Source organism: Pseudovirgaria hyperparasitica (genome assembly GCF_010093815.1).
Source record: "Pseudovirgaria hyperparasitica strain CBS 121739 unplaced genomic scaffold EJ05scaffold_6, whole genome shotgun sequence".
Classification (NCBI taxonomy): domain Eukaryota; kingdom Fungi; phylum Ascomycota; class Dothideomycetes; order Acrospermales; family Acrospermaceae; genus Pseudovirgaria; species Pseudovirgaria hyperparasitica.
The window spans coordinates 226948-247083 of record NW_022985554.1 but is presented as its reverse complement, the minus strand read 5'-3'; the positions used below and the strand labels follow the sequence as shown (position 1 = coordinate 247083).

At 50.3% G+C, this 20136-nt stretch overlaps 7 protein-coding genes across 7 annotated transcripts; 3 read left to right on the top strand and 4 right to left on the bottom strand.

Annotated features, from left to right (window-relative positions):
• Window positions 1-3996: 3996 nt before the first annotated feature.
• EJ05DRAFT_325875 (uncharacterized protein) lies at window positions 3997-5486 on the bottom strand. The gene is made up of 3 exons (XM_033740789.1): window positions 5314-5486; window positions 4226-5224; window positions 3997-4094 (listed from the first exon to the last, which is right to left on the bottom strand). The coding sequence occupies exons 1-3, from the start codon at window positions 5350-5352 to the stop codon at window positions 4092-4094; spliced, it is 1041 nt and encodes a 346-aa protein (XP_033601347.1). The 5' UTR covers window positions 5353-5486; the 3' UTR covers window positions 3997-4091.
• Window positions 5487-5996: 510 nt separating this feature from the next.
• EJ05DRAFT_475150 (alpha/beta-hydrolase) lies at window positions 5997-7696 on the top strand. The gene has a single exon (XM_033743745.1). The coding sequence runs from the start codon at window positions 6296-6298 to the stop codon at window positions 7499-7501; it is 1206 nt and encodes a 401-aa protein (XP_033601346.1). The 5' UTR covers window positions 5997-6295; the 3' UTR covers window positions 7502-7696.
• EJ05DRAFT_325683 (ferredoxin reductase-like protein) lies at window positions 7647-9131 on the bottom strand. Its single transcript, XM_033740787.1, has 4 exons — window positions 8733-9131; window positions 8592-8679; window positions 7994-8531; window positions 7647-7941 (listed from the first exon to the last, which is right to left on the bottom strand). Exons 1-4 carry the CDS (start codon window positions 8809-8811, stop codon window positions 7792-7794), a joined length of 855 nt encoding a protein of 284 aa, XP_033601345.1. The 5' UTR covers window positions 8812-9131; the 3' UTR covers window positions 7647-7791.
• Window positions 9132-9227: 96 nt separating this feature from the next.
• EJ05DRAFT_509783 (uncharacterized protein) lies at window positions 9228-12049 on the bottom strand. The gene is made up of 6 exons (XM_033748122.1): window positions 11478-12049; window positions 11063-11420; window positions 10840-10997; window positions 10627-10791; window positions 10241-10582; window positions 9228-10188 (listed from the first exon to the last, which is right to left on the bottom strand). The coding sequence occupies exons 1-6, from the start codon at window positions 11981-11983 to the stop codon at window positions 9633-9635; spliced, it is 2085 nt and encodes a 694-aa protein (XP_033601344.1). The 5' UTR covers window positions 11984-12049; the 3' UTR covers window positions 9228-9632.
• Window positions 12050-12503: 454 nt separating this feature from the next.
• Window positions 12504-14496, bottom strand: EJ05DRAFT_492512 (alcohol oxidase; the record flags this gene model as incomplete). The annotated part of the gene is made up of 5 exons (XM_033746038.1): window positions 12504-12716; window positions 12774-13802; window positions 13855-14076; window positions 14125-14412; window positions 14443-14496. The coding sequence occupies 5 exons, from the start codon at window positions 14494-14496 to the stop codon at window positions 12504-12506; spliced, it is 1806 nt and encodes a 601-aa protein (XP_033601343.1).
• An 868-nt stretch (window positions 14497-15364) lies between these two features.
• EJ05DRAFT_325628 (uncharacterized protein) lies at window positions 15365-16604 on the top strand. Its single transcript, XM_033740786.1, has one exon. It carries the CDS (start codon window positions 15688-15690, stop codon window positions 16312-16314), a length of 627 nt encoding a protein of 208 aa, XP_033601342.1. The 5' UTR covers window positions 15365-15687; the 3' UTR covers window positions 16315-16604.
• Window positions 16605-18143: 1539 nt separating this feature from the next.
• EJ05DRAFT_475145 (SET domain-containing protein) lies at window positions 18144-19963 on the top strand. The gene has a single exon (XM_033743744.1). The coding sequence runs from the start codon at window positions 18568-18570 to the stop codon at window positions 19570-19572; it is 1005 nt and encodes a 334-aa protein (XP_033601341.1). The 5' UTR covers window positions 18144-18567; the 3' UTR covers window positions 19573-19963.
• Window positions 19964-20136: the final 173 nt, after the last annotated feature.

Here is a 20136-nt window from a genome sequence, read left to right as displayed (position 1 = left end):
TAGAGAGGCATGTCACGGTATACGTCTTATATCGTCTTGTAGCATATTCTGGTCTCTCCTAGGCTAGAGAAGTTTAGAGATGCATGTATAACAGCAAAGACCAATGAGCGACCTACGTGATGGACATGAGATTGCTGCTCCGCCTAGTTTCGCGGTATGCAGTCATCCGCGATGTTAAATGTCAGACAGAGCTACTGGGCGTCGTGGACAGCCTAATTTATCAGAGATGTAGTTGTCAACAACAGACAACAACCAACTCTAGATATGTACGGATATGCAGCGTAAACAGCCAGAATTCCAAGAACAGAACCATGCACACAGAAGGACGAACCTAGATTGGAACTAAACACAAGGAAGAAGGATCATATTGATGGAAAGACCGCCAAAAATGCCCAGCATGATACCGTCGATGGAAAAGTGGAAGCATAATTAATATACTGGGTTTTATAGCCCAAGATTTCAAAGCAACGACGATAATGACGAAAGGAAATATGCATGTATATGCATGTATCGTGTCCCCTTGAAACCACCACACTCTCTTCAGAGCAGAGCACAGAGGCTCCATTGGGTAATTAATCGAAAGCATCACACACATAACACAAGCACCACTCGTCAAACACCCTCACTTGCAGGCAGCGTATCAAGGTAACAATCAGTCGGCAACAGATTAAATATTACCTCCCCAAATCCACTCCGCCTTTACTTCTCTCTGCCTCTCCTACACTTTGATGCATACATACATATCGATCACTCCCTCTTCCAAATTCCCCTAGACAACGCGTCCAGGATAAGATCATCACCCAGAATAGTCCCCAGATGTAATCATAGATTAAACCTTTCTTAAGTTGAATAAAAATTGAATAAGTTGGAAAGCCTCAGATCGCGAACTTCGAGATCCACAACCAATCTCACCGCCTGCTTACATCCATCCCCCAGTAAAACGTAGCGAAACATACCAGGATCGTGCAGTGTATATATGAATGACTGCTTGCCAGTGTCCACGCAAGGAAATGCCTGACGTGCAGAATCATGCTGACAATAAATACCCTCAGCGCGCAATGAATAGGTCCACCGCGCTTTAGTCCTCCATCCCAAATGCCCTCCTTAGCCCCTGGAACCTCTTCTTCTTTCCATTCCTTCCGACAATGACCCTATGCCCTGTAACATCACTCCTGACCATCGGCGCCGTGGCTGTCGTACCCGTACTTGTGATGCGCTCTCCAAGCGGCGGTCGCTTGCCCACACTAAGCCCATTCGACAGAGGCCCATCCGAGCTCGCCGGCCGCGGCATATCGCCAGTGATCTTGGGTGGCATAGGCAGTGGCCACGAATCCGACGTCATGCGCTGTGGTGTGTTTCGACGTTGCAGCTTACCACGACTAGCGGCTGTCGGGCTGGTCGGGCTTCGGGGGCTCGCAGCGACGGGCTGGGTCGTATGTTCACGTGTTTCGGGTGTGGACGGGCGGCCTAAACTGATAGTCGCGAGGGCGCTCGAGGTAGTTGGTTTTTTGCGTCCAAGACCGAAGAAGCCACGCTTCTTCTTTTCTCTGGCAGCGCCCGAAGGCTCAGGAACATCGGGGGCGATACGGGCGTGCTTGGAATCGCGGAGGGAGCCTGATATGAGGGCGCTACCTTGAGTGCCCTTGGTAACGGTGGCAGATGTCTGTGGTTCCTCTCTGTCGCTATCCTCGCCTTCAAGATCGGTGGAATCTGCGTCATCCTGTCCTCGACGGCGAGGGATGCCACGTACAGGAGTCAGATCTTTTGGCATGGGAGGGACTGGTGGAACATCCTCATCGTCGTCAGAATCAGCATACCGGCTTCTGAAAGCTGGGATTGGCATAGAATGAGGCTCATCGTAATCTTCATCGTCGCTGGAATCGGCGAAGCGACTTCTGAAGCGACTTTGACTGCTAGCTTTAGGCGCTGGCACCGCAAAGGAGGACGAGGATATTGGTCGAATCCTCTTGTTTTCTTTCTCCTTCTTGCTTCCGAATGAAAACATGGACCCTTTCGACGACGGCCGTTCCTTTTCTCCTCGGAAAGGGGCTGCATCCGGGCCAACAGACCCAGAGCGGAAAGACCTGCCAAACATGGATCCTGTTACAGATCCTGTTGGTGACATGGAGCGAACACTGAAGCGAGACGACCGAGGGCCATTATCTGGAGACGTGGGTCGTCTCATTGACCCCATCATGGAAGAAGGTCTACCTTGATTCATCATGGACACAGGTCTTCTGTTTTGCAGTGGTGCTGGTGCTGCATAGGAAGCGGGCTGAGCCGCCCCTCTCATGGTGCTCCTCATGGTCATCATACCACCGCCACCAGGCTTTTGTCGAGACCTACGGAAACTGCTCTCTGACGCATCGGAGTCATTATCATCCATGGACATTGCACGCGGTTGGGCTGATATGCGAGCTGTAGACCGAGGACGCGGAGGTGGCACACCTTTCAAGGGCGCTATAGCAATTCCTGTGCGTGAACGATGCTCACGGTTGTCATCACTGCCGCTACTGTACTTGGAAGCGCCCAAGCCTGGCCTCAAGACAGAATTTGATTTGTTTGGTTGCTCGCCTCGCATAGACTTTCTCATAGGAGCCGGGGTTGATCGTGGTGCAGGCGCAGGTCCACGCATGCTTTGTCGTAAACTTGACTTTGGCTGCAAAGAAGGTGGCTGATCTTGCTGGGGAGTACGCATGGTTGGCTTCAAGACAGGCTTCGCCGGCGGGGCGGGCTGCTGTCTGTTTGAACGAGATGGAGCTGCTGAGACTGCAGTGTTGCTGATCCCGCGTACACTCGATTCATCTTGCAACACAGGAGAGGTCTGTTGAGCAGTCTTTTTCTTAGTTCTCGGCTTTAGTTGGGCACTCTCAGGTGCGGTGACTATAACTTGAGCTGCTCTCATAGCCTCCTGGCGTTCCACCTCTTTCCGTTTCTCTACACTCAGGCCAGTCCAGTACTGCTTAGCTTCGTCCCAATCCTCCGATGGGCTACGCGTGTGTGTTCTTGGCAAGCTCTGTTCGGTCACCGGCTCAGCAAGTTGTGATGCCTTCACAGCAAGAGGAGATGGCGATGTGTCGACAGACAATCTTGGCAAGTGCTTTTGTGGAGTCGATACGACAGGACTCTCAACGATGGCATCAAGAGAAGCAAAACCACCTCCATCAGAAAGGTCTTCTTCAGCATCGCTATAAATGCTTCCACCGTCCGACTCCGACTCTTCTTCCAGTATTGAAAGGCCAACATCAGGGTCGCCTCTAGCTGGACTATCGTACTGAGTGTAGCCGCGAGGCGTATCTTCCGGTTCTTGCTCAGCCTCAGTGACAGGCTCCCGTTTCGGCAGGGACCGGGCAGAAGAGACAACCTTTTCCTCGACTGGCTCAGCTTTGCGTGGTTGTTCAGCAGACGACCTTGCTGACGATCCACCTTCGAAATCATCCCAGCTGCCTGGAACAGCAAACAGATCCTCTTCGTCCTGCTCTACTTTGGGCGTAGGAGGCTGCACTGCAATAACGACTGGTGAGGTTACATCCTCATCAGGAGATGCCTCTGATCTCGTTGCAGTCTTTAAACGTGGCGGAGTCGGAGGTCTTTCAGCTGTGGTCCCGTTGTCCGTGATGACGCTTTCCATATCTGAATCAGAGTGGTATCCTTGGCCTTCTACAGACGTGACCTCTGGAGCCAGTGGTTCTGAAACTACGGTCTTCTTCGCGAAATCTTGGGCGATGATGTTGGCAAGATTGTGATCTTTCGATGCTTCCTGCGGTTCTGATAGCGTGCTGACAGAATTTGTCATGGATGAGTTCACCGTCTCGGTGACCTTCTCTGCAACTCCATCATCTTCTCTGGTCGGTCGTCCTCGAATGCTGCCGAACGAGGGCAAAGCAGCCCGTGGCTTCATGATTTGGTCAAGATCGTCCTCCACTGCCGTCTGACCACTCCATCTCGATGCCTGCAGACCTCCTCTTGTAGGTGAAACTGGTGGGGACTCTGCGCTGTGATCAACGGTTCCTTCGTCAAAGCTCACTCTGAAGTTCTTTTTCTTCTTAGTGGCGGAACCTCTGCCATCGTCGGATCCGACATCCGAAGCCTCACTGACGGTACTTGAGAAGCGTTGGGCGGGAGAGGCTGTACGACCAGGAGAAGTCGCACTACGCTTCAGAGCAGATTTTGCGGGCGATAAGGATCGTGGAGGAGGTTGATGTTTCTTACCGTCAGTCTCGACACTGGTATCAAGAAACCGAGCGGATCGAGCAGGGCTGACTGATGTCGTTCTCTGCACGCCGCCTTCCAGATGTACTGGTGGCTGGTCCGCAACAGTATTAACAGGTTGGCTCGTGGCAGGACTGCGCGTGGTAGGGCTTGCAGGCTTTTGAACTTGGACAGCCGTCCCTGTAGGCTTCGCCTGCATCCCACCTTTGGCTAAATGGGTTCCTTCTGTAGCTGACGCGTATTGTTTCTTTGTCACGGGTGTCTCTGCTGCATTGCGAATCAACTGCTGCGCATTCTCGTAATCTGTTGCGGTGGAGTTCGGTAACACCGCATGCGTAGCGTTTCGTGGGCTTCTGCTGATAGTGACAGGCTCGGTGAACCAACCACTATGACCCTTGTGGCTGCTAGGGCTGTCTGACATGACAGGGGGTATTGGCGGAGACATTGGTCGTGAGAAATTGATTGATAGTCGTGCTTCCTCGCGATCGGTACCTGTCAAGCTCATTGTTCTATCTGCCGGTGAGCTGTGAATTGATGAGCCAAGGCCACGGTCCACATTGACGCCTCTGTGGTTTCGTTGTGGAGGCTCAATACTCATGGATCTCCGAAATGCTGATTCTTGTAGATTCTTGGGTATGGCAGGTACAGGTGGCGCATGTTTGTGTAATCCATTCGAGATGCTCAAGGAGTTGTGCCGATTTGGGTCTGGCGACTGCGCGCGAAATGACCGCTCGCTCATAGATGCATTACTGTTCTGACGCGAGATGCTGTGCCGCGGGGCGAGATTGCCAGGCGCACTTGCCATTGATGAATTCGACCCTCTTCTGACCATGCGTTTTGTTTGTAGCTCTCCAGGCTGTGTGGGGACTGTCGGGTTCGCCTTCAGTGCGGCAGCCGCCGCAGCAGACGAGAGACCATTCGATGCTGGTTTGACGAAAGCTCGAGTCGCACCTTGGAGAGCAGCGAGGGTTGCAGGGTTTGAGGGAGTTGTAGGGACTCCAGTGCGTCGAGGCTAGACCAATAGAGCGTTAGTAGTTGCTGTAGATACTGATTCCCATGAAGCCAGCCACGGGCATAGCTTGGGTCGCGAGCTGGACGTACTGGGTTTGAGGTCGCTCTCTTTCGGGAGCCGAAGACCATCGTGGAGTATTAATGAATGTCGTCTGGACCTGAGGAGATATTTATGAGGGAATGTGATAGGTGTTGATTGACATGGCGCGGCCCAGAGCTAACCAAGTGACTGAGGACTGACGCGCGAGGTGTCAATAATGACAGCGGTGACGTGGAACGTGGTACTGCGACCGGGGCGGCACAAGCGATCTTGACAATGACGGATGCGGAAGTAGACAAAGAGAAAGAACGTGTATGTAGGAGGGCGTGTGATGGTGAGAAGAGTTAAAGAAATGGCTCAAGTGAGATTGTCAGACGTAGGATGAAGGTGAAGAAAAACAAGGCGGAGGATGAAAAGGAGGAATATGTCGTTGAGAAGCAGTTGAAAGATGGAGTCAGCAACAACAGTTCTCTCCCTCTTGCGATTTCCTTGTTGGCGATCGACGCTAATCAGAGACCAACGACGGGAAACAACGAAGCTACGCACGGATCGACGTCAGAGCTGCTTCATTCGGTCCGTTGATCGCTCCGAATCATGATCGTACTGCTCCTGCTCCGAATCGCCTGGATGCCTGACGATTAAGGCTGCATACCGGATGAACGCCGCAAACTGCACCGTCAGCACTACGTCAAGGGTATGGGAGTAGTAATGATTATGAACACGACATGTCTTATACATATCCAACAATGTTGTAGAGTTATCTTCCATATATCCTACATGTTGCCTACCAACTTCATGCCTGCGTCGTGATACGCCTAGACAGTTGCTCAATCCATTCCCGACCCGAAGCGCGGATATTATTCACTTCAGGGTCCAAAATAAGCAAGCATCCGGGAGACACGAAATTATCTATCAATCAGGCAGATCTACCACAGCATACGTGCATAATTGCACTGCATTACGCATCAGCCACACCACCAGACGTCTATCACCAGAATACTATCACCAGACATCTATCGCCAGATTATCACCATGCCTCCTGCCCCTTTTCCACCACTTCCTCTACCAGACGGTATAACAGAAAACTACATCTCCTGCCCAACCACCGGCCTGACATTTCACGTCCTCGAAGCCGGCCACGACGCCTTACCCTCCGGTCCGGACTCCCACTCCAACTCCAAGACCCGGCCTCTCATCCTCCTGCTCCATGGTTTTCCGGAACTCGCCTTCTCCTGGCGGCACATCATGCCCACGCTCTCCTCTGCCGGCTACTACGTTGTTGCCCCTGACCAACGCGGCTACGGTCGCACCACCGGCTGGGATGCCTCGCCCTTCCACGCCACCGATCTCTCAACCTACCAACTCACAAATCTAGTGCGCGACATGGTCGTGCTGGTGCACGCACTCGGATATACCTCCGTGCGTTGCGTCGTCGGGCACGATTTCGGCGGGGTGAGCGCGGCCATGTGTGCCCTGATGCGGCCCGATCTATTCACCAGTGTGGTGCTGATGAGCCATCCGTTCAAGGGCTCGTCCGTACTGCCGTTCGATTATGCCCACTCTGATGCAGGACCGGGGGGGATTGAGGGTGGCGGCGCGGGAAGGAATATTGCAGCAGATCTAGCAAGCTTACCACGACCACGAAAGCATTATAAGTGGTACAATAGCACAGCAAGCGCTGCGGGAGATTGGTTGCATCCCCGACAGGGGCTGCAGAAGTTTCTGCGCGGGTATATCCATTTGAAGAGTGCGGATTGGAAAGGGAATGAGCCTCGGCCGTTGAAAGCGTGGAGTGCGGAGGAGGTAGGGAAGATGCCGGAGTACTATGTGCTGCCGCTGGATAGCACGATGCCTGAGGTTGTTGCCGCGAACATGACTGGTGAAGACGAGGGTGTGACGAAGAGATGGCTGTCAGATGACGATTTGGCGGTGTATGTGCAGGAATGGAGTCGAACAGGCTTTCAAGGCGGCTTGAACTGGTACAGAGCGCAGACGAATCCAGAAAACATGAGAGATGTGGATCTTTTTGCTGGCAAGAAGATTGAATGCCCTGCTACCTTTGTCTCAGGAGATAAGGACTGGGGCAATTATCAGCAGCCGGGTGTCATCGAAAATCTGCCGAACTCGTGCTCGGATTTCAGAGGCGTGACGTTCCTGAAGGGTGCAGGACATTGGCCGCAGCAGGAACAGCCCAAACAAGTGGTTGATGCAATTCTGGGCTTTATTAGCAAACTGTAAGGCTTCCTTCAACGCGGTCGGGTTGTGTCTTGGTCGAGCACCATGGTAGAATAAACAGGTGATATGCGATACTTGTGCCTAGATTTCTCTCTACTGACTATGTAGTCTGTCGTTATCTAACGTTACTCTATACCGATTGCGTACATAGTGGTAGTCCGAATAATTCAAGCACAAAGGTATGGCAACGCTACATTGATGCTAAGCCTATTTTACTATTTTAGCAATTCATAGTCTTGTTTGCCAAAGGTAGCAGCTTGCTTGGTTGTGCTGTTCGTCGATCGTTCCAACATCTAGAAGCAGAAGACTTGGTCTTCGAGCTTGCTGACAGGGCGAGGCTTATCGTAGCCAAGTTCTTGCGTGGCCTTCTTCATGGCGCTGATCATTGGTGGAGGACCACAAAGAAGAATCTTGATGTCGCCCGCTGGTGCCGGGAGTTTGGCCTACAACGCCTGATTAGTTTTGGTGGCGTGTGTGATGCATCACGTCACATACCTTTATCATATCAGCTGTGACGAATCCAGTACCACCATCCCACTTCTCGGGTGGGTTGTTCAGAACGTAGTGTACGCGGAACTTATCATCCTCAGCAGCTAGTTTGTCCAAATCTTCCTTCAGTAGAATGTCTTCCGGGTTGACGTTTGCGAATATCAGGTCCACTTCAGTATTGTCGTTGCCGCCGTTCCTTGGCCTCCCGCGGATAATGGCCTTGATGATCTGCAACATCGGCGTGATACCAGTTCCACCGGCGATCATGCCAAAGTGTCTGACCAGGTTCGGTGTGTATACCATAGCCCCCTTTGGTCCCCTAACTTTCATCGATTGCCCAACTTTCAAGGACGCCATGTGCTTGCTAATATTTCCGGTTGGATATGCCTTGATGATGAGGTCGAAGAAGCCGGAGTCTTCATCGGAGGAGATGGGAGTATACGAGCGGACGATCTCCTTGCCATCGATGGTCGCTGCAAGCGAGATGTGCTGGCCGATGGGGAGACCAAGGATATCGGTTTCGTTGGGAAGCGCGAAGCGGTAACTGGCGTCGATTATCAGTCAAGAAGGCTCTACGTGATGGTTTTGAGTCTATGATACGCACATCGCCGTGTTGTGTGATAGGACTGTCTTCTCTTTCAGGTCAAAAGTCTGGAACTCGGTCGGCTTGAGCACTGGAGTCTTCTTTACCGCTACAGTTCCGATTGTCAGCTTCGTTCGATCTGCACCCGGGAGAATAGCATACCACTGCCACTAAAGACCACATATGCGCCAAGTAATGCCACTATGGCTACAACAAAAGGTAGCCACGTAGGAAACGCCATAATTTGTTTGAGCCGGCGTGGGGTATTGCGACTGGAAAGCTCAACCGATTTTACACCACAGAATCAGGTGGTAAAGAAGTATGTGCCGAAGAGGGTACTGTGTCAAAACAATTGATGCACAACAGCGACGTACAGCTGGCGACACGACACTTAGAGATGCGGCGTGAAGAAACGGAGCAAATTGGTTCTAGAAATAATTAATCCATCACCAAGACTTGGTCTGCGGTCGGCGTTATTACCGCCCTCCCTCACTAACGAAACCCGAGTTTTGCCCTGCCCACTGCCCTTTGCCGCTCGGACTAAGGACGGGCTCGGGAAACAAACCGGGCTCAGACATTACTTCCACATGACTGACCTGAATTTCTATCAACTTTATATGCATAATTGGGTAGAAATCTATGGCATTATATGTATCAGGTCATGGATGTGAAGAACGCATTGCTGGCGATCAACGCTGCAGTAACAAGTACCTAGCGCCATCGGCTACAAAGTCATGGATCTCGGGTATAATATGAGACTGCACATGGAAGCCGAACACTAGACTGGTCATAAGACTGATCGGATGACTGACATGATCCGAATCTTCAAAACCTGACATGCAAGAATGTAAGCACAGGATCATGACACCCGTCTAGACAACATGAACCGGCATTTTATGTCACAGATGCTTGCGATCAGGTCCATTAGGTTTCGAGGTGCTACTATCGCCTTAAGGTCTGCACATGCGTTTCCAACAATCCTCCGTATTTATTCGTGGGATCATGATAGACTCCTTTACAATCCTTATCATCTGACATCTACAGCGGGTATCACCTTATGCATCACCGAGGGGAGCCCTCGGATTCCTTAGCGGAAAGCGCCTCCAATAAACTCGTTAATTCATGCACCTTCATGTCTTGATTACTCGTAAGTCCTGACATGCCTCCTGAGAACTCTTGCCAGGCGCTGCTGTATGACTGGTGATCGCCCGGCTTCCAGATATTGACCTTGACGTCTCTGAACAGCGCAGAGGTCTCCGGTTTCACTGTTTCAGGTGGAAACGCTTCCACTTGTTCTGCCATGACCCGAAGCATGCCCCTGCCAATTTTGACACGGTGAGAGAGGTTCACGGCAACTAGTAGTACCTCATGTATCAGGTTGGCAAGGTCTTTGTGCTCAATAACAAGGCTGAGTAGGGCTGATAGGCAGACGCAAGCGAAGTATAGGAGCCCTGGGCAGCCTCTCTTAGATCCATATGAACGGCGGTGTCGAGAAATTAGGGTTCCAAAGTTAGTAGCTGCTTTGAGGTAGACCAATTCAGATTGCTTTTGATCCTCTGATGTTGAACCTGTGCGAAAGATACCGGACAATACCAGCTCGACTACATGGTAAAGCATACTATAATGTATCAGCTTCGCGATAAGTATTTCAAAGTAGGTGGAAGACTTGCTGTAATGTGAAAACATATGGTGGTGCGTCGCTATCCGGCCTTAGGCCTTCTTCTAAGTTGGATTTCCAGGAACTCAGCTTATCAAATATACTTTTAGCTGTATTTGCATCCTCTTTAGTCAATGCATCGTTCCGCGTACTTATAAATTCGAGAGCTTCGCAGGTCAGTACACCGAGGTCGCAACGGGCTTCAAAGTACGTCGGCCGATTCGCTGGTATTGGAGTCGAGATCGATGGATATGGGGTCCATTCTTCAGGCCTGATTCGCAACGCTACAGGATCTGGGCGAAGAGCTTTTGTGGTCGGTAGAGACGAACGCTTCAGGTACGCAAGATATGTTGTGCTTTCATCATTAGCTTAAATCGAGGTGTCTGAACGATCACATACGCGTTACTGCTGAAGAGTCCCCATGCAATTATTCGACGTCCTTGGCGTTCTTCGAACGACATCCCAACATGTTCTGCTCCATTATGAAGATTTAAGTTGTGAGACATGGCAATGACCTGATTTGTAACAAGATTTCCCATCTTATCCTGCCCAAGAATCCCGTATCTATCAAGTCAGGTGGGGCTTCGGCATATGACACAATCAAGGACGTACCTCAGATGCATGAGATGCAGCGCTTGAACGTTTGCGAGGCTAGATCTCCCCAGCTCAGCATCCCAATGGGCCTTTGCCTCCTGAAAGAAAGATTCGCTTAGTACATTTGCGTCGTCAATTCCGGACCCCATCTTCATTGAATCTGCGGAAGCATGGAGCTGTCGTACGGTTAGGACTCTCCCAGGTGATAAAATGTCGTTTAACCGACCCTGTCATCACTTACACATGCACATGACAGCACCATATTGACTAGGAACTTGTTCGTGAACGCCGAGCTCTGGCCATTCTTTAAATCACGTATGAACAGCTGAAATGGGATCAACACGCTGTAAGTATGATCCCACGTGATAAATAGAGACACAAGATGGGATGCCAACCGCCTGTCTGTCGTAACTGCGGTATATGCACTGGGGTCAAATTCAACGATGGGGTCCGCGACCAATGCGTCAAATCTACGGGTAGTGGCAGATGACACTGGTGCTGGTGAAGGGGAGCCATGTGTCATCGTATCAAGCTTCTCGTGCGTAGCTTGCAAAAACCGCGCTTGATCTGTGTCGCTCAGATTTGATATTTTCGAGGCTCTAGATTCATGTCAGTGGCTCCATTGTATATCGTTTCGGATTCTTTTTGAGACGTACAATTCGGCCAAGGTGGGTGATGCGCCTGATCTTTTCGGTGTCTGGTGGCCTGGAATTCCATTGCCGTTCAAACCAACTAAGAGGTCTCCGAAACTCACAAAGTCCATGAGCGTGCTGAGATCCACATTCCCAGGAGAAGTCTTCATTCGCTGCAGTATAGCAAGCACCTCAGGTTCAGGACGAGACCGAAGAAATTGCATGAACTTCTCCAGCACCTCCACGCGTTGTTGTAATGATTCATTTTTGCGTTTGAGAGACTCTGTTCGTGTGATTCCAGGATCGCCCGCGTAGTTACATGTTCGATTGTGCGTCTGACAGAGCGTACACTTCGGAAGCTGAGCATCGCATTTTACCTTCTTCTTACGACACGAGTCGCATGCCAGGCGGGCAAGGTCTTTTCGCTTTTTTGGAAGTTCCCACAGTGGTGTGTCACGGCCATCAGAGGAACCGGACCCGCCAGTCTTCCATGGGGTTCCAGGAAACAAGGGCCGCGCCGACGACTCCATCCCGAGGTTGGTCACGACAGCCGCCACATAGACGACGTAAACTTGAGAGCCCAGAGAGTGACAAAGTCGAAGGGTATGGACGAAACAGAAAAGACTTTCTTGGGACCAGGGATTAACATGTTGGCCCGTTCATGGGGCTGACGGACGAGTGCCGGAGACCGCTCCGTTGCGTGTTTGTAAAATGGCAAATCGGAGTGGGATTCCGACTTGGACAAGGATGGGCATGCGATGCAGGGGTTTCATGGGATTTCGGCCTATGACTAATATGCTGTGACTAGTCTCTCTTGAGTCTAGTACGCTAATCTTGACGATCTAAGCCTAAGCAGAACTAGTCTCATGCTGCCTACAAATGAAGGTGGCAAATGGAGTCTTCTCCGGCTAGCTCCGTCAACAGTGTCAACCGTGGCCTATTCACATCGAGAAGCCATGGCAACATAGCATTCGTATGATTGATATTCAGCAATATGTACAGCAAATGTCAGCCCAGCCCAGCCCATCACTTCAATTTCAAAGCTTCCTGTCAATTGCCGGTCTTGATCCCCGCCGCAATCTTCTCTGCCAGCGCGTAAATGGTGGACTGAGGATGTCCAGGGGGTAAGACCGCGAAAGCCGAAGCATCAACCACACGCAAGCCCTGCACGCCGAAGACTCGGGCTTTGGTATCTACAACAGCTTTGGGGTCGCCGACTCTGCCCATCTTGCATGTGCAGGCCGCGTGCCAGACTGTGAGCAGCTGCAAGTTGCCGTTAGAACATTCTACGCAAACAATGGTATGATAGTGTCGACTTACGGTGTCTTGGTAGACCTTCAGGATCTGTTCGTCGGTCTGCACACTGTTTCCAGGAAAGTACTCGTCTCCAATCCTGACCTGGCCGACAAATTTCGAGTTGAAAACCTCACGAGCCCGCTTATACGCTGCAACGGCAACCTCCTGATCAGCTTTCGCCACGAGCCAATTCGGATTGATGACAGGGAGCACGTTTGTGTCCGCGGACGCAATCGTGACCGTCCCACGAGAGACTGGAGCCACAATCGTCGACAAAATGGTGGCATACATGTAGCCATCCTTCGGCTGGCTCGTAAACAGATCCGCAAAGTCTCCTACGTATCCAGCGCCTGAGATGTACTCAATTTCTGGCCAATCTTCTGGGAAGTATGCAAGCTGGGCTTTTGCTTCCAGCGAAAACTTGTTCTTGAAGCGTGCTGGCACACGTTCCCACGCAAGCCAATCAGACACTGGGTTCGTCAATGGGCCCTCCTGCGCTAGTGTATAATTTGCGATGAATTGCTCTCCTACATACACCAAGTCATTGGCCAGACGTGTGAAGGTTTCGAGAGCAACCCGATATGATGGACCCGCGAAAACATGATCCCACATGTTCTGGCCGACATTAGGGTTGTTAACGAGCACTGGGATGTTGAATTCCTTCAAAGTGGCTGCGGGACCGATACCTGAGACCATGAGGAGCTGTGGTGAATGGAAGGCTCCAGCACTAAGAATGACCTCCTTGCGAGCAGAAATGACAAATGGTAAGAGACCAGCGGCCTCGACCAGCACACCTGTCGCCTTCTTATTACCATTGAACGTAATTTGCTTCGCCATAGTCAACTGGAACACCTTGAGATTTGGACGTGCACTCGCAGCAGCAAGATATGTTTTGTCACTGGATCCACGATGCTGATCAGTTGGAATGATGGTCGAGCTGCAGTACTGACCGCCCCTGAGTGTGCCACTGTTGAAATCCTGGGCAATAGGCATCCCAACCTCCTGGAACCCACCCTCCATGTAGCTCGACCAAGTCTGAGCATAGTTGGCGTACTTCCGAATACGTCAGCATGGTCAAATTTCAACATCATTGGCAAATTCTTACCGAGACCTGATGCGGGCCTTCCCCGGGTGTAAAAGCAGACGCGACATACTCAGCACTGGCGTTCTGTGCTCTCTTACTGCTTGGCGGAGTGAACTGCATACCCTTCTTGAAGTACGGCAAGAAGTTGTCGAACGTATAGCTGGCATCGCCGACCTCGTCAGCCCATTTCTGGTATGACTGTCTGGTTCCTCTCTGGTAGATCATGAAGTTGCGAGCAGATGTCTGCATGTCTCAGTCACTGTTGTATAAGAAGGCTTTAACATGACTTACGCCACCGAGACATTTCCCTCTGGCGTAATGGATCCTCCGATTGCCTGCTCCGGTCTGCGGTTCTGTGATAAAGTTCCAGTCTACACCGGGATTTGTGCTGAGGGGGCTAGCTCCACAAAAGAGTACGTCCCCTGCTGGAGTAGCTCCAAGGACAGGATTCGTGATGTCGTAGGTTGTGCCGGCTTCAATTAGAGCCACTTGAATATTTGGATCTTCAGATAGGCGGTTAGCCATGACATTGCCTGCTGTCCCAGCGCCGACAATAACATAGTCGAACTCATTATCTCGCTTGGCATTGTTAGTAGGGGAGCCGTATACCCAGGCTGATGAAACTAAGAGCGCGGATGCTACAATATTGTTCAATGTCAACATCTCGACTGAAACTTCAAGAGTAAGTCTTGCGATCGTCGAGGGCAGAACCAACAAAGCACTCGCGCCTCTGCCATCTGCCCGGTCCTATTCATACACAATTCTTGCAGACAGCTTGAATCTGTTCAATGCCCTCAAGCAAGGACATGCCGAGGCGTATTGTTCAGCCTGATGAATGATCTTCACTAGCTTAACCATTCCGCGTATTCCTACCACTCACCCCGCAAATCAGAAGAACGTGGCTTTACCCCACCCGATCTAGTGCACAAAGCTTAAAATCAATCAAGCCCGTCGCCAATGAATGCTTCTTTTCGCATGCATGCACACAATGGTCTCTGCATAAGTTTGCGGGGGGACATCCTTGGCTGTGGGAAGTTCCATCCTGTCTCGGTCTCGATCGTGCCGTGAAAACTCAACTGGATGATAGTGGAATCTCCGCTTTTTCATGCCTGCGAGTGAGATTTTTAGTCCCTGGCCCCTGTTCGAATCTGGCACATAGCTTCATATGATGTGAATAGCTTACCTTACAGTAGTAAGTCTGGCGGTTTCGGCCGATGGAAAGCCACATCTAGGCAGGGAACTAGCGTTTACTGCACACCTTAATTTATCGCTAATGGAATCAAGTCAAAATAGGTGAAGAAGCTATCGATACTCCTGAATGGCTGCATACCAGTCTGTGAGAGACCATGGCCATCTCGTCTGAATGTTGGGTCAAGCTCTAGTGAACACAACATGACTGCATGTCATGGGCGCGGTGGCAGACAGAGGACGTTGGCTTTCAGCTTCTTCGTTGTTCGCAGCTATTTCAGTTGAACTAGGATTAGGAAAAGCAAGCTGCGAGATCTTGACTCAGCAAGTTGACGTGGAAAACTTTGTGCACTTCTAGAGCAGTAGCTTCATCACACGCTGACAGTACATCGAGTCCTGGGATATCTAAAGCTGGCTGCGAGTTTGAAGATTTACGTGGCTCTTGCTTCGCCTGCGAATGTGTCTGAAGCCGATAAGTCTCATCATGCGCTTCCTCAGCCACTTTTGACTCTCGAAAGGTAGCCTCAATCTGCTCTTGTCAGGATATTCGCTACGGTACCTAGATCATTTTTCAGTTATTAATTTAGGAGTCTTCTGGAGGCATCGGCGCCCCCAAGCACAAGATCACAGGCAAGCCGGCAGAAGTGATGTCGAAAGGAAAGAGCAATGTCTACCATCAACGCTCGACCAGCAACGGTGGCCACCTTTCTCCTGTCTTGTTACCAAAACATCATATCGCTCGGTCAATCCCTTTACAAACATTGTATTTCCGCTTTCCTTATCATTGTCAAATTGTTACATCTTGTATCTCCTCCATACTATATATACTACTTTTCACTCTCGCTCACGATGGCGGAACCTTTCGTTCAATTCCCTCTACCTCCACATTCCGAATTTTGCGCAGCAGGGAGCGAATGTGCATACTGTTTCACGATTCTCCAGCGGCATAATCAGCCCTTCCTGGCAAAGCTCGACAATCGTTTTCTCGTTGACCGCTTCAAGTTCCACGAATCAACTCGAATTCATACCGTTGACCTCAGTGCTTCAACGTGTAAGATTATGAAAAGGAATGCTGCCATTCTACGAGAACAGATAGCTTGTCAATATACTACAAACGATGACCGAAGGGATAGCGCAAGTGACAGCATGCCTACGTGCGAGTTCTGTGGGAGGAAGGTGTTTCATGCTGAAGACGAAAGAGTCATCTTGCTTAAGCAAGATTGGCTACCATTGAACTTACAAGTGGAATGTGGTATATGCGACAGGGGGTCTTTCGCGCTTAGTAGATGCTGACCATTATATGGCAGACATAGAGCCACAATGGTGCTATGTGCGTTCCAAGAGCATGTACCCCGGCCCGTACGGTTTTGTTAAAGACATTTGTCGACATTCAGACGAAAGGTCGTCTCCTGATACGGTTCCGATGGCCGAACAACTCAGTGCTCCGTTGAGCACCGTCACCGCATCAACGGGAATGGATCTTCCAGATAGCTCAAAATTCGAATATCTCACTCAGATGGACACTGTTGATGCGCATGGGCTACATGTACGACGGGACGAAACCGAAGGCGGAGTAGGGCCTTTGGACATCGATGAACGCGCTGCAAATTGTGTTCAAGATGGAAAAACCACCCCCTCGAACCTGAAATCGGCAATGGTTCTTCATACTAGACTAGGTCTAGCTGAAGAAAAGGACGAGCAGAAAAACGCCGAGGAGAGAAATGATAAGCAGACAGATGACGGGCAGACAAATGACGAGCAGACAAATAACGAGAAAGCTAAAAAGGAACAGTCAAATAATGAGCAGACAATCGACGATGAAGCGATCGATGAGCCAACCGCGCCAGAAGACGACGTCGAAGACCCCGAGTGTACTTATCCATTGCATTGCGAGTGTACTACATGCATTCGTCTGAGTGGTGAGACACCGATGTATCTCGACGCTTGTAACTACCCAGAGCCTTGCGCCTGTATTGGGTGCAGAATCATCGCCCGACTGATTGCAACACAAATATTACCTGGTGTTCAAGAGCTTTTGGACACCCCGGCCGGTCAGCTGGATTCTCAAACCGAAGAAGAAATGCCTCCTTCCAGTTCCTTGGATCTGGCTACTAATTGGGAAGGAGGTGAAGCTTCAGAACGCAATCATAGCTCTACAGGGCCATCTGGCGCGGGACATTCGAATAGATTCGAGGGTCAAGATGCACCCACAGGATGTAGTAGAATGTCAGGTCAGCAGAAGAGGAAGTGGAACGCACGCGAGAGAAGGAGTGCACTACAACAAGAAATATCAGTGTTAGCTTCAATCTCGACTACTGTTTTTGAATAAATGACCCAATGTTCGATTGCATCCAAAGTTCAAAATATACCTGTGAGGTCTTCAACTGCGAGTCTGCCAAAAACTGCGAGAAAACACCCGTCGAACAGAAAGTCGAGACAGCACGAAAAGCATAAGGTGGTAACCAGGCAGGGACAAGAGATCATGGCGTCACAATCGACGATAGAAGCTTCTGTTACGGTCGCGCATGTAACAGGCATCGTCGGAAAGTCTGCAATTGATAGCACACAGCGGTTGGATAACTTACGAGATGACCAGGACCAGATAAGGGGTGAAGCTACGCAAACTCAATATACAGGTGAATACCAGACATAAGTATGACGAAGTACCTGATAATTGGACACATTCGATTCTGCGTCTGCAGATTCTCGTGATATTGGTCTCAAACTTCATAAGCGTCAATTGTCATTCATCTGACTTGGCGGTCACGGAACAGCATTCAAATATAGGCTAGATCAGGTAGGAGCAAAGGTAGGTCTGAGCAGGAATTTAAACATGAGGAGCATATAGAGGAGAAAGTCCGTCAGTGAAGCAAAAAGCTATCAGTTGAATTCTGCGCTGAGTCAACATCGTGATCGACCGCCGATGCTAAAGTGATGGATGCCTGGACAATCTGGTTTCTGTTGATGGTGATACTTCAACTCGCAAAGCCATAGCAAGTAGACTGTCACTTTTCACGATGGTCCAAAAATGATTAACATTCACCACATGAGCAAACCGGGAACGCGTAGTGCACACACGCAAGCCTATTAACAACGTGTACGACCACCTAGCAGTGTTGATAGCACAGGGACAGAATGTAGAAGACCCTAACCTTTCTTATAACAGGGTTCACCAAGTATAGATCGGGTAATTCGTTTCCCTAGCGCGCAAGACAGAGCAATAACAACTCCACTTATACACATATCCATATGCCTCAGGTTTGCCTTGAAAAACTTAGGGACTGTCTGATAATGTTCCACACATAACAGCTTCGTGTTGTTCAGATGGGAGACTAGGTACGTGTACATGTCAAGGACTTCACCATTGCAGGTATCCCACCAAAAATGCCCGGTAGGCCCTGCAGTATGTACTCACAACGCAAGTGTATCGTTTGTACCTTACCTACCCGGCAGTCGTCAGTAGGCCGCCGGAAGACGGTAGACGCATGAAATTTTCTGATCGCTTTCTCAATTGTACAGTGCACAGGATTGAAAAGAACTCACATTATGGCTCTTGCAACTTCGACCTCATTCCAGCCTCTATTGGACTTACCAGACAATACTAAATTTGGTGTTGACGGTCTTACCTCTACTCAAAGCCTACTTGACGGATATATTTTCGAAAAAGTCGATACGCCTGAAAGAGAAAAGGCAAAGCCAAGGCTAGCATCCGAACGGGAAATGCAGGATCTCGCCATGAACACTAATATGACCGCTGGTCCAGCACTGTCCGAAGTTCGTCACATAGCAGAGAAAGGCTACGGTACTTTTGCTCTCGTTGACATCCCACGAGGCACTCGCATCATGTCAGAAGCACCGCTTATCGTCATGGAGAATCCAAGGTGGCTCACGGCTGATCTCGAAAAGGAGTTCTCCAAGCTATCCCCAGACGATCAGGCTGCGTACATGAGCTTGCATTCCGCTCATGGTCAGAATCCGCAGTACTGGGATCCGGTCAAGCGTAATGCGCCACTATCGGCTAATGCTATGGAGAGAGTGGAGGAACAGTATGCTGCCCGGATCGCTCCAGAAAAGAGCCTTGTGTCCATCTTCCAGACCAATTGTATGGGAATCGATGAACGCGGCGCAGGAGTATTCCTTAAATGTGCTCGGATCAACCATTCGTGCATGCCGAACGCTTTCTTTAGCTATAACGCTCGCACCGGTAAAGAGAACATCCATTCGATTAAAACTATCAAGGCTGGCGACGAGATTACCATCTGCTACTGTGATCCGTTTAATGATACAGCGAAGCGGGCTTGGCATATGCGCCATTATGGGTTCACTTGCGTGTGCGAAGCGTGCTGGGAGAATCAACCCTTTGGATCTAAGACTGACTTGAGCTTCCAGCGTCGGTATCGACTGAGGGAGATCAGCGATCAGACAGCGGACGATATCAACAAGCTCTTCCCAAGCACCGACCATCTTATGCGTCTTGTTAATGCTCTTTCAGAGGCTGCCATGCTCCTCATCCAGGAGGACCTCAAGGTAGCAGAGCTTGGCAGAATGTAAGCGAGTCTTGTTTTACTAGTTATGCTATACTGATCAAGTATAGCTATCACGATATCTCGTACGCCGCGGAGCGCTATGGTGATATGTCTCTTGCGTTGAAGGCGGCGGAGAATGCGAGGGTAGTGTATAGAGATGTGTATGGGGAGGATCATGAGAAGTACGACTCTGTTCAAGAGACTTTAAACAGGCTCAAAGCGAAGTGAGTGGTATTGACAAGGGGCACATGGCTGTGCTGGTCAAATTTAGGAGGATGGGATAGGTGACGGCGGAAACACAGGTGGGGGGTGTATACTAAAAATCAGGTCAGTCATCAGTATCTGGTGAATGGGAAGGCTTTACATATGACCAGGCCATGAATGTCGCAGTGGTTCTTATTATGATTTCTGTTGTGTCATGAAGCTGTCACTGTCGTCATAGGCAGCGGAAAATTTACCTTGGATAACCATGCATGACTCTGGACCCTGGCAGCGCCACGTTCTACCATGAGCCACGTTCTACCGTGAGACTGCATGCGATGCACCTGCAGCAGCGTTTGTACAAGGTTGCACACGAACGTGTCGCGTA

Bases quoted from the DNA above. Each gene is read 5' to 3' on its own strand.
- EJ05DRAFT_325875 (XM_033740789.1), bottom strand. From the start codon at position 5,352: ATGGTCTTCGGCTCCCGAAAGAGAGCGACCTCAAACCCA. The intron at 5,225-5,313 runs GTACGTCCAGCT...CTATTGGTCTAG, and splicing joins AGAGAGCGACCTCAAACCCA to CCTCGACGCACTGGAGTCCC.
- EJ05DRAFT_475150 (XM_033743745.1), top strand. From the start codon at position 6,296: ATGCCTCCTGCCCCTTTTCCACCACTTCCTCTACCAGACGGTATAACA.
- EJ05DRAFT_325683 (XM_033740787.1), bottom strand. From the start codon at position 8,811: ATGGCGTTTCCTACGTGGCTACCTTTTGTTGTAGCCATAGTGGCATTA. The intron at 8,532-8,591 runs GTGCGTATCATA...AATCGACGCCAG, and splicing joins CTATCACACAACACGGCGAT to TTACCGCTTCGCGCTTCCCA. The intron at 7,942-7,993 runs GTATGTGACGTG...CAGGCGTTGTAG, and splicing joins TCACAGCTGATATGATAAAG to GCCAAACTCCCGGCACCAGC.
- EJ05DRAFT_509783 (XM_033748122.1), bottom strand. From the start codon at position 11,983: ATGGAGTCGTCGGCGCGGCCCTTGTTTCCTGGAACCCCATGGAAGACT. The intron at 10,998-11,062 runs GTAAGTGATGAC...ACCGTACGACAG, and splicing joins TGGTGCTGTCATGTGCATGT to CTCCATGCTTCCGCAGATTC. The intron at 10,583-10,626 runs GTATGTGATCGT...TAATGATGAAAG, and splicing joins GGACTCTTCAGCAGTAACGC to CACAACATATCTTGCGTACC.
- EJ05DRAFT_325628 (XM_033740786.1), top strand. From the start codon at position 15,688: ATGTCTACCATCAACGCTCGACCAGCAACGGTGGCCACCTTTCTCCTG.
- EJ05DRAFT_475145 (XM_033743744.1), top strand. From the start codon at position 18,568: ATGGCTCTTGCAACTTCGACCTCATTCCAGCCTCTATTGGACTTACCA.